Genomic DNA, 12,590 nt, shown 5'->3' on the forward strand with positions numbered 1-12,590 from the left:
TCCTGTCCCCAGACTGCAAAGATTCATGAGCAAAATGACTGCTGTCATTGTTGACAGCCACTCAGTTCTGACAGTTTGTTGTAGAGTAGCAATAACCACAGCACATGCTTGCCCTGTTAGACTGACCCCTCACTGTTACTGGCCCCGGGACTCCATGCTGTTCTTCAGCAGTTCCTCTAAACCATGCTATAACCCTATATTGAACTCTCCCCAAATAGCCTCTTTCATGCTTTCTGTTTCCTGCCAGGGCTGTCTGTAATGCATGCTTTATTTAAAAGAAAAAGTAAACATCAAGCATGCAGAAAAATACAGAGAATGACATAATGACAGGACTCATGTGTCCATCTTCCAGATTTAACAGATATTATACCTGCTTTTTTGTTATATTTGCTTCAGATTTTTAAAAAATGACAGATTTACTGCTATCCTGAAGTTGGTATATATCAGTCTCAGACATTTCTATATTTCTTTTATCTATACCTGTACCTATATACCACATATAGTGTTCTTTCAATTATTTTTAAATTTTCATAAATGATATATTACCCTTTTGAAACTTTTTTCTACTTAGATTATCTTTTTTGAGACTTATGACCTATGTACAGCAAATTGGTTTATTTTACCCACTAAATAGAACTCCAACAAATGGCCAAACTACACTTTATTTATCATGTATTACAATTACAAGCATGACCAAAACAAATATCTTCGCCTGAGTCTCTTGGTGCAAAGCTGCAGCAGATGCTTCTTTACAAGAAAACGATGGGTTGTAGCATATTCCCATCTTCCATGTTACTGCCCATTACTTTTCTTTTTTTGTTGTTTTTTGAGACGGAGTCTCACTCTGTCACCCAGGCTGGAGTGCAGTGGCACGGTCTTGGCTCACTGCAACCTCCACCTCCCGGGTTCAAGTGATTCTCCTGCCTCAGCCTCCTGAGTAGCTGGGATTACAGGGGCACCACCACACTCGGGTAATTTTTGTATTTTTAGTAGACATGAGATTTTGGCATCTTGGCCAGGCTGGTCTCGAACTCCTGACCTCAAGTGATCTGCCCGCTTCGGCCTCCCAAAGTGCTGGGATTACAGGCATGAGTCACCGTTCCTGGCCGCTGCCTACTGCTTTTCAAAGAAGCTGCAGCAGTTTATGTTCCCACCACCGCTGATTCACTCCACTAGAAAGAAATGTTCTTCCATCCATCAAAAGACAGAACTATCTCTGACTGTGTTATCAATAAGCAGCAGCACGCTCTCTAAAATCAGAGGATGCCTTTCCTGGAGGCAACATCCTAAATGATCATCTTACTTCACTATAGCTAGGGGAGGGGGTGCTCAAGACTGCACTGGACATCTCCTGCCTGCTGTATACTTGATCACATTCGTGGACCGTTGAGGTGCCAAGAGAAGCAAAGACAAGGTCCACGGAGCAGCTATTGTGGGCTGGTGACACGAAGGCCACCTGAGGTCTTCCCCACCAAAGGAAATACATGGCAATGGCTGGCAAGGAAAGTGTTATCAGGCAAGTGCTCTAGAATCCCAAGTGGAGAAAGAAGATGGAGGAGGGGGTCAAATGCAGCCCACTGCACGCCGAGTTCAAGGCAGTGTGGGGGAAGCACTTGGCCCCGTCAGTCTCTGATGCAGAAGCAGGTTCCTCAAGCTCCTGTGATGACCACATGACAAAGAAAGCTCAGCTGTCCACTCTCAGACCCAGGGGGATCCCCAAAGGTGGCTGGCTAACGGAAGAAGCCGGGAGTGAGGGACACTGGTCAAGCCAATGAAGAGAGGCCAATCAAATTTGGAAGGCAAAGAAATGTCTTTAAGGCTGGGCATGGTGGCTCACGCCTGTAATCCCAGCACTTTGGGAGGCCAAAGTGGGCAGATCACTTGAGGGCAGGAGTTCAAGACCAGCCTGATTAACATGATGAAACCCCATCTCACATTTTTGTATTACTAAAAATGTATTGTATTTTTGGGTTACTAAAAATACAAAAGTTAACCGCACATGGTGGTGCACACCTGTAATCCCAGCTGCTTGGGAGGCTGGGGCGGGAGAATCGCTTGAACCCGGGAGTTGGGATAAGCAGTGAGCTGAGATCATGCCACTGCACTCCAGCCTGGGTGACTGAGTGAGACTCTGTCTAAAAAAAAAAAAGAAATGGAAATGTCTTTAAAATTAGCCTTCACTGTCTAGCCTTGTTTAATAAAAGGTCTGGGTCCCCAGATGGGCAAGAAGACAAGCCAAATAAGGCATGCTTGCATCAAAAGCAGGTCTCCACATGCTGCGAAGCAGAAAACACTATAAACACTACCCTATAAAAGTACCTAATGGGCAGTTTTCACAGCAAGAGATGATAAGATAAAGCTAGACACTGCCGCCAGACGCCAGGCATACTGAAGTTCCCATTTTAGCCGCGCTACAGACTCATCACATATCCCCAGAGACCCTGTCACTCTTTTTTTTTTTTTTTTTTTTTAGACGGAGTCTCGCTCTGTCGCCCAGGCTGGAGTGCAGTGGCGCAATCTCGGCTCACTGCAAGCTCCGCCTCCCGGGTTCACGCCATTCTCCTGCCTCAGCCTCTCCGAGTAGCTGGGACTACAGGCGCCCGCCACCACGCCCAGCTAATTTTTTGTATTTTTAGTAGAGACAGGGTTTCACCGTGGTCTCGATCTCCTGACCTCGTGATCCGCCCGCCTCGGCCTCCCAAAGTGCTGGGATTACAAGCGTGAGCCACTGCGCCCGGCCACTCTCTTTCAATCCTTTCACTACACCCAGTGAGAATGTCCATCCCTAGGCCTCTTGGGAGGTGAGGGGCACCCTCACTCTGCCTTACTTTCAGATGAGATTGGGCCTGTTCAGGGTGGTATGGCCGTAGACTCTGCCTTACTTTCAAACGGTGGGTCTCAACAGAGGAATGCTGCCCTCCCTGGGAACACTGGACCAAGTCTGCAAAGATTTTTGGTTGTCACACTCTGTGGGGAGGGGCGCCACTGTCATCGAGTGGGTTGAGGCCAGGGATGATGCCTGACATCCTGCAATGCACAGTACCTCCCACCACAAAAACTTATCCAATTCAACATGTCACGGTGCCTGAGCTGAGAAACCCTGCCTGAAAAGGCCACACACAGAGAGGTGCTTTGTAATAGGAATAATTCCCAACTGTAAATTGCACCAAGACCAATTGCTCAATTCCCCCTTGGAGTGTCTTTGCTGTCATTTTTTAGCTCTCCCTGCCACCACATCTACCTGAAGTCCCCGTGCACCACTGTGGTCCTCTGCTGACGGGGAAGATGGAGGGGCAGCCATTCGATCAGCCTCTCCATGGCTGGGATGGTGCTGGTTTCGGAAGCTCGATACTGCTTAACCCAGGTTCGTAACTGGTGTGGAATATAGTCCCCTGCGGGAAACAGGATTAGAACATGGTGTGCGATTTCAGCAACCTCTGAAAGTAGCGGAAAAAAAAAAACAGTGCAGTGAAACCCTTTGTCATGCTCTGCACTGGGTGGTGCAGTGTCTTTGAACACGTTCCCATGACTGGAGAATTTCCCACATGATGCTCCTGCTGCCCCAAGGTGGAAGTCACCAGCTCTTTGGCTGGATTGGTGTGGTCTGGGTGCTGTTCCTAGCTGTATGGTCTCCAAGTATGATCTCTGGTCCTCTTAAAGACCTTGTGGCCGGGTATGGTGGCTCACACCTGTAATCCCCGCACTTTGGGAGGCCAAGGCAGGCAGATCACGAGGTCAGGAGTTCGAGACCAGCCTGTCCAACATGGCAAAAGCGCATCTCTACTGAAAAATACAAAAATTAGCCAGGTGTGGTGGTGGGTGCCTGTGATACCAGCTACTTGGGAGGCTGAGGCAGGAGAAACGCTTGAACCCGGGAGGCAGAGGTTGAAGTGAGCCGAGATTGCGCCATTGCACTCCAGCCTGGGTGACAAGAGCAAAACTCTGTCTCAAAAAAAAAAAGATCTTCTGTGCTTCCTAATAGCCTTTCATAAATCACTTTTTGGCTAAACAACAGTGGTTAGCTGAGCACATGAGCCCTGGAGCCAGACTGAAACCCAGCTCTGTTGTTCTCTAGCTGTGTGATCTCAGGCAGGTTACTTAATGTCTCTATGCTTTAGTTTCCTCATCTTGAGATGGTCCTCATAGAGCTGCTGGGAGAATAAAATATGTAAAGCCCTTAGAACTATTCTTGGCATGTGGTAAGAACTACATGAGGGCTGGCTGCAGAAGCTCATGCCTGTAATCCCAACACTTTGGGAGGCCAGATCACTTGAGTGCAGGAGTTCGGATAGAGCCTGGGCAACATGGTGAAACCCTGTCTCTACTAAAAATACAAAAATTAGCTGGGCATGGTGGTGCGTACCTGTAGTCCCAGCTGCTCAAGAGGGAGAGGTGGGAGGATTGCTTGAGCTCAAGAGGTTGAGGCTGCAGTGAGCCAAGATCACGCCACTACACTCCAGTGTGGGCGACAGAGAGAGACCGTCTCAAAAAACAAACAAAAAAATTATCCCTGTTGAAACTGGACATGGTGGCACATGCCCAGAGTCCCAACTACTTGGGAGGCTGAGACAGGAGGATGGCTTGAGCCCAGAAGTTTGAGACCAGCCTGGGCAACACAGTGAGACCCCCATCTTGAAAAATATATATATTCCTGTTGAAAAGAATATTTAGGGGAAAGGGTAAAAAATGGAGAAAAATACATTTTAAATACCTATGGTCAGTATCAGAAAAAAAGTTTCAATGGTCTAGTGAGATAAAAGTTGCAGGGAATTGGATAGCAGAATATTTAAGGGAAAAAAAATGAAAAAAAAAAGTTGCAGGGAAGAAAGATTGTGTAGTTCATAAAGGGATTTATCGAAGGCCCAAATGCCTAAGTTAGCAACACCTCCATTAAAACTAAACTGGATTTCCACGGAAGAAGCTAAGTCAGTCTTATGCTTGGTGTGTTAATACTCAAAACGACCCAAAACGATTCAGATCCTAAAAGCAGAAGCACTAGTGATGAAACAACCAGCATGGGAGATGTGGCCTCCTGCTCACCTTGCTTCCCATAGTCTTCAAGCCCCACAGCCTTCGGATCCACACTGTGAATTTTGCACAGGACTGTGTTCATGGCAGTGTATATGGCTCGCCTGTGGCTGGGCTCCAAGCCTGGCAGGGAAGGGTCTTTGTAGATGAGACCTGGGCAGTACTCCATCACATAGAAGGGGGTGCCAATGACACTGGGAGGAACACAGAAGGGGTTTCAGGGATCAGAGTCACAATGTGGCAGGCTGTTAGTCATGACCCTATTCTTTGTCACTGTCCCTGGGTGTACGGGTTGAGAGCTGGTGAAGAGTTCAGACCCAGAGCAATGGATACTTCCTTTTTCCTTTCACATAAGCACAGTGCATTAGAAGTATCCTCTCTTGCAACGGATCGATCCACATACATGCACGCACACATGTACATACACATGTGCACACACACATGCACGCACATCTATGCTTCTTGGACAGCATGCTTTTCTCTTCTCCCTGGTTCATTTGTGTAAGCCACTGGAATGGATTCAAAGTATAATAATGTAGCAAGCAGCAAGGCTCAGAGAAGGACCTCTGTAGTCACACCGAACCAGGTTTTTGTTTTTTATTTATTATTATTTTTTTTTTAATTTTTTTTGGAGTCAGAGTCTCGCTCTGTCACCCAGGCTGGAGTGCAGTGGCGCGATCTTGGCTCACTGCAAGCTCCGCCTCCCAGGTTCATACCATTCTCCTGCCTCAGCCTCCTGAGTAGCTGGACTACAGGCACCCGCCACCACGCCCTGCTAATTTTTTGTATTTTTTTTTTTTTTTTTTTTTTTTGAGACGGAGTCTCGCTCTGTCGCCCAGGCTGGAGTGCAGTGGCGCAATCTCGGCTCACTGCAAGCTCCGCCTCCCGGGTTCACGCCATTCTCCTGCCTCAGCCTCCTGAGTAGCTGGGACTACAGGCGCCCGCCACCTCGCCCGGCTAATTTTTTGTATTTTTAGTAGAGACGGGGTTTCACCGTGTTAGCCTGGTCTTGATCTCCTGACCTCATGATCCGCCCACCTTGGCCTCCCAAAATGATGGGATTATAGGTGTGAGCCACTGCTCCCGGACTATTTATTTATTTTTTTGAGATGGAGTCTTGCTCTGTCGCCCAGGCTGAAGTGCAGTGGTGCGATCTTGGCTCACTGCAACCTCCTCCTCCTGGGTTCAAGCGATTCTCCTGCCTCAGCCTCCCAAATAGTTGGGACTCCAGGTGCACGCCACCATGCCTAATTTTTGTATTTTTAGTACAGACGGGGTTTCACCATGTTGGCCAGGCTGGTCTCAAACTCCTGACCTCAGGTAATCTGCCTGCCTCAGCCTCCCAAAGCGTTGGGATTACGGGTGTGAGCCACTGCACCTGGTCAGAACCAGGTTTAAATCCCAACTCAGCCCTTACTTGAAGAGTGACCCTGAGAGACTTATTAAAACTCTCTGAGCTTTGTTGTTGAGATGGAGTCTCGCTCTGTTGCCTAGGCTGAAGTGCAGTGGCACGATCTTGGCTCACTGCAACCTCTGCCTCCGGGGTTCAAGTGATTCTCTTGCCTCAGCATCCCGAATAGCTGGAACTACAGGTGTGTGCCATCATACCCAGCTAATTTTTTGTATTTTTAGTAGAGACGGTGTTTCACTGTGTTAGCCAGGATGGTCTCAATCTCCTGACCTTGTAATCCACCCGCCTCAGCCTCCCAAAGTGCTGGGATTACAGGCGTGAGCCACTGCACCCAGCCATGTTGTTGTTTTTTAATCTGTAAAACATACCCACTTCAAAGGGTAATTGCAAGAATTAAGGGAGCTTCCAGGGTACTTGTTACTTAAAAAAAAAAAAACATGAATTAAGGAACAAACATACAGAGTGCCCGGCATGGTCTCTGGTTCCAATAAGGGTTCAGTAAGTATCCCTTCTTGTTATTGAGATTTTTTTTTTATCATTTTTTGGTGGTATGAGTGGTGTATATACCACCCAGCAGTACTAAGGTGACCCAATGACATGTCACTAATCCATCTTTTGGTCATTACTAGCAATCAGTTTACTACTGTATTTATTTATTTATTTTTGAGACGGAGTCTCACTCTATCACCCAGGCTGGAGTGCGGTGGTGTGATCTCGGCCTACTGCAAACTCTGCCTCTCGGGTTCAAACGATTCTCCTGCTTCAGCCTTCCAAGTAGCTGGGACTCCAGGTGCATGCCACCATGCCCAGCTAATTTTTGTATTTTCAGTGGAGACAGGGTTTCACCAGGTTAGCCAGGCTGGTCTCAAACTCCTGGCTTCAAGTGATCCATCTGCCTCAGCCTCCAGTTTACTACTCTAAAAAATTGTTTTGAAAATCCTACCATTACAGATGTTTCAAGCTGAAAAACTATTACAAAAGATGTTTTGGATTGGGGAAATTTGAACATGGGCTAGATATTCAGTATTATTATTAAATAATTGTTAGTTAGGTATACTGGTGTTATGGTTATGAAAGACAATGTCGGCTGGGTGCAGTGGCTCACACCTGTAATCCAGCACTTTGGGAGGCCGAGGCGGATGGATCACTTGAGGTCAAGAGTTTGAGACCAGCCTGGCCAACAAGGCGAAACCCCGTCTCCATTAAAAATACAAAAATTAGCCGGGTGTGGTGGCGCATGCCTGTAATCCCAGCTACTTGGGAGGCTGAGGCAGGAGAATTGCTTGAATCCAGGAGGCAGAGGTTGCAGTGTGCCCAGACCGTGCCATTTCACACCAGCCTGGGCAACAGAGTGAGACGCCATCTCAAAAAAAAAAAAAAAAAAAAAAACACAGGTTCTCACTCTATCATCCAGCCTGGAGTGCAGTGGTGTGATGACAGCTCACTGCAGCCTCCAACTCCCAGGCTCAGGTGATCCTCCCACCTCAATCTTCCTGGTAAGTAGGTAGGACTACAGGTGTGCACCTCCACGCCTGGCTAATTTTTTGTTTGTTTTTGTAGAGATGCGGTTTTGCCACGTTGCCCTGGCTGGTCTCAAACTCCTGGGCTCAAGTGATCTGCCCGCCTCAGCCTCCTTAAGTGCTGGGATTACAGGCATGAGCCACTATGCTCGGTCGATGTCTTTATTCTTGAGAGATGCATGCTGTCTGAAACTTATTTCAAAAGCTTCAGCCAAAAAAAAATCATTATCTACATGTTAAAAGCATACATGTATACACATATACATATATAGAAAATAAATGTGGCAAAATGTTAACAATGTTTTAATTTCTGATCTAGATGAAGTGTAAACAGGTATTCACTGTATTATTTTTTCTTCTTTCACCTTTTCTGAAGGTTTCAAATGTTTTTTTTTTTTTTTTTTTTTTTTCTTGAGACGGAGTCTCGCTCTGTCGCCCAGGCGGGAGTGCAGTGGCGCAATCTCGGCTCACTGCAAGCTCCGCCTCCCGGGTTCACGCCATTCTCCTGCCTCAGCCTCTCCGAGTAGCTGGGACTACAGGCGCCCGCCACCACGCCCGGCTAATTTTTTTGTATTTTTTAGTAGAGACGAGGTTTCACCGTGGTCTCGATCTCCTGACCTCGTGATCCACCCGCCTCGGCCTCCCAAAGTGCTGGGATTACAAGCGTGAGCCACCGCGCCCGGCCGGTTTCAAATGTTACATAATTAAAACGTTAGGAAAGAAGAGACACTCAAAAAGCATGTTACAAAGCTGTTTAAAATAGTTTCGGGCCGGGCGCAGTGGCTTACACTTGTAATCCCAGCATTATGGGAGGCCGCAGTGGGCGGATCACCTGAGGTCAGGAGTTGGAGACTATCATGGCCAACATGGTGAAACCCTGTCTCTACTCAAAAATTACAAAAACTAGCCGGGCGCAGTAGGCGGCGCCTGTAATCTCAGCTACTCAGGAGGCTGAGGCAACAGAATCACTTGAACCCAGGAGGCAGAGGTTGCAGTGAGCCGAGATTAGGCCACTGGACTCCAGCCTGGATGACAGAATGAGACTCCGTCTCAAAAAACAAAACAAAACAAAACAAAACAGTTTAGAAAGACTCTGATTTAAAAAAATAAACAAAAACAAGCAACATGAAACTAGATAAATATGTATTTTTTGAATGTTAAAAAAGATGTTTTCTACCAATTCTCCCTAAAGCAGGCATATACTTATCTTGCAGGATAACTTAAATATCTGAGAACTTCTGGGAGAGGTTGCGATAAAGTTTCTTTTCCCTCCTACCCAAATTTTATTTGTCTTTAACAAATTGGAATTTGTGTTAGCATATGGGCTTTTCTCTCTAGTAGCTTGAATGTGCAATAGCAAAAACATCTGAACTTTACCTTGAATCTTCACAGAGATCAAGAACGTTAGGGACAGGTACTCCAGCATTTGCAAGGGCTTTCATAATCCTGCCAGGACAAATGAAAATAAACAAAATTGCTGGCTGAATTGATGAGATTTTCTTGAAGTTACTTTTCTTTGTTTTTTGTTTGTTTGTTTTGTTTTTTGAGACACAGTCTCGCTCTGTCACCCAGGCTGGAGTGCAGTGGCACGATCTTGGCTCACTGCAACCTCTACTTCCTAGGTTCAAGCCATTCTCAGGCCTCAGCCTCCTGAGTAGCTGGGATTACAGATGTGCACCACCACGCCCAGCTAATTTTTTTATTTTTAGTAGAGACGCGGTTTCGCCATGTTGGCCAGGCTGGTCTCAAATTCCTGACCTCAGGTGATCCACCTGCCTCAGCCTCCCAAAGTCCTGGGATTACAGGCATAAGCCATTGCACCCGGCCTGAAATTACTTTTCTGAATTAAAAATGGTACATAAATTAAAATGAAATTCTAAAAAATATTCAATTGACCCAAAAGTAGTAAGAACAAAAAAACTGATGGGACAAACAAAAAAACCAATGGTGAAATTGTAGACCTAAATCAACCATATCAATAATTACATTAAACTCAAAAGATGAATAGATTCCAATTAAAAGACAGAAGCTGGCCATGCATGGTGGCTCCTGCCTGTAATCCCAGCACTTTGGGAGGCTGAGAGGGAGGACTGCTTGAGCCTAAGAGTTCAAGACCACCCTGGCCAACATGGTAAAACCCTGTCTCAACTAAAAATATAAAAATGAGCCAGGCGTGGTGGCACATGCCTGTAATCCCAGCTACTTGGGTGGCTGAAGCATGAGAATCGTTTGAACCCAGGAGGCGGAGGTTGCAATGAGCCAAGATAGCTCCACCGCGCTCCAGCCTGGGTGACAGAGCGAGACTCCATCTCAAAAAAAAAATAAATAAATAAAATAAAAATAAAAATAAAAGACAGATGTTTTCAGCCTGGACAGAAAAACATGACCTAATTATATGATGTCTACAAGAGATATGCACTGAATATATAAACATAGATAGGTTGCAAAAACAAGGATGGAAATGGAAGCATTATGCAATCACTAAGCATAAGAAAGCTGGTGCGGCTACTTTAATATCAAATAAAGCAGCCTTTACGACAGTGTACCATCAGAGACAAAGAGAAACATTTGAAAATGATACAACTGCAAGTTCATCAGAAAGATATTACAATCATAAATATGTATGTGCTAAACAACAGAGCTTCAAAATACATCAAGTAAAAATGATCAAAAGAGAAAAAAATGAAGAAATCCACAAGTCTTAGATGAGATTTTTTTTTTTTTTTTTTTTTTGAGACGGATTCTCGCTCTGTCACCCAGGCTGGAGTGCAGTGGCGCAATCTCGGCTCACTGCAAGCTCCTCCTCCCAGGTTCACGCCATTCTCCTGTCTCAGCCTCTCCGAGTAGCTGGGACTACAGGCACCCGCCACCACGCCCGGCTAATTTTTTGTATTTTTAGTAGAGACGGGGTTTCACTGTGGTCTCGATCTCCTGACCTCGTGATCCGCCCGCCTCGGCCTCCCAAAGTGCTGGGATTACAAGCGTGAGCCACTGCGCCCGGCTTAGATGAGATTTTAACACTCCTTTCTCAGTAATAATAGAATTAGACAAAAATAGATTTATCTAAAGACATATATCTGAACCCACTACCAACTTGATCTGATGGACATTTGTATACCACTCACTCAGATATTGCAAAATACACATTATTTTTAAGTAAACACAATATGTTCACCAAGATAAGTCATGTGCTGGTCCATAAAATAAATCTCAATAGCCTTCCTTCCTTCCTTCCGTCCTTCCTTCCTTCCTTTTCTTCCCTCTGTGGCCCAGGCTGGAGTATAGTCGGCTCGCTGCAGACTCCCTGCCTCCAGCTCCCATGATTCTCCTGCCCCGGCCTGCTGGGATTGCTGGCGCGCGCCACCACCTCTGCCTGCTTTTTCTCCTTTGGCTGGAGGTGCAGTTTCGCCATGTTGGCCAGGCTGGTCTCCAGCTCCTGACCTCAAGTGGTCTGCCCGCCTCAGCCTCCCGAGGTGCTGGGACTGCAGACGGGGTCTTGCTCACTCGGTGCTCGGTGTTGCCCGGGCTGGAGTGCAGTGGCGTGGTCTTGGCTGGCTGCAGCCTCCACCTCGGCTTCCCAGGGTGCTGGGATTGCAGCCTCTGCCCGGCCGCTGCCCCGTCTAGGAGGTGGGGAGCGTCTCTGCCTGGCTGCCCATTCTCTGGGATGTGAGGAGCGCCTCTGCCCGGCCGCCCCATCTGGGAAGAAGTGAGGAGCGCCTCTGCCCGGCCGCCCCATCTGGGAAGTGAGGGACGCCTCTGTCCAGCCGCCCCATCTGGGAAGTGAGGGGCGCCTCTGCCCAGCTGCCCCATCTGGGAAGTGAGGAGTGCCTCTGCCCGGCCGACCCGTCTGGGAAGAAGTGAGGAGCGCCTCTGCCCGGCCGCCCCGTCTGGGAAGAAGTGACGAGCGCCTCTGCCCAGCGGCCCCGTCTGGGAAGAAGTCAGGAGCGCCTCTGCCCGGCGGCCCCGTCTGTGAAGAAGTGATGAGCGCCTCTGCCTGGCCGCCCCGTCTGGGATGTGAGGAGTGCCTCTGCCCGGCCACCCCGTCTGCGAAGTGAGGTGCACCTCTGCCGGGCCGCCCCGTCTGGGATGTGAGGAGTGCCTCTGCCCGGCCGCCCCGTCCAGGAAGTGAGGAGCCCCTCTGCCCGGCCGCCACCCCGTCTAGGAAGTGAGGAGCGTCTCTGCCCGGCCGCCCCATCTGGGAAGTGAGGAGCACCTCTGCCTGGCCGCCTCGTCTGGGATGTGGGGAGTGCCTCTGCCTGGCCGCCCCGTCTGGGAGGTCTACCATGGAGGCCAGAAGCAATGTGGGGGCTGGACATGGTGGCTCATGCCTGTAGTCCCAGCACTCTGGGAGGCCGGGGAGGGTTGATCACTTGAGGCTAGGAGTTCGAGACCAGCCTGGCCGACATGATGAAACATATGAAAAATACAACAGACAAACCAACCAACCAACCCAGCGACAACAAAACAGGTCTACCCTGGAGTCATACTCTAATTTTTTCGATTTTCCTCCCTTTCTGATCCTTTATCCCACTTTCTTTTTCTTCCTCTTCCTTCTCCTTCTTCTTTGTCAAATACAGGATTGAGTTATCATTGATCCACACAAAGTCCCTCTCTCATTTATTTTCTTTAAT

The 12,590-nt window shown here is 47.8% G+C and overlaps 1 protein-coding gene across 1 annotated transcript in view; it reads right to left on the reverse strand.

Annotated features, from left to right (window-relative positions):
- ACAD10 (acyl-CoA dehydrogenase family member 10) overlaps nucleotides 1–12,590 on the reverse strand; it is an 84,349-nt gene that overhangs the window by 25,237 nt on the left and 46,522 nt on the right. Inside the window, 3 exon segments of the mRNA XM_032168657.2 lie at nucleotides 3,242–3,392; nucleotides 5,041–5,222; nucleotides 9,337–9,405. Of these exon segments, the coding sequence (XP_032024548.1) occupies nucleotides 3,242–3,392; nucleotides 5,041–5,222; nucleotides 9,337–9,405 (402 nt within the window).

This window comes from Hylobates moloch, unplaced genomic scaffold (assembly GCF_009828535.3).
Source record: "Hylobates moloch isolate HMO894 unplaced genomic scaffold, HMol_V3 SCAFFOLD_12, whole genome shotgun sequence".
NCBI lineage: Eukaryota > Metazoa > Chordata > Mammalia > Primates > Hylobatidae > Hylobates > Hylobates moloch.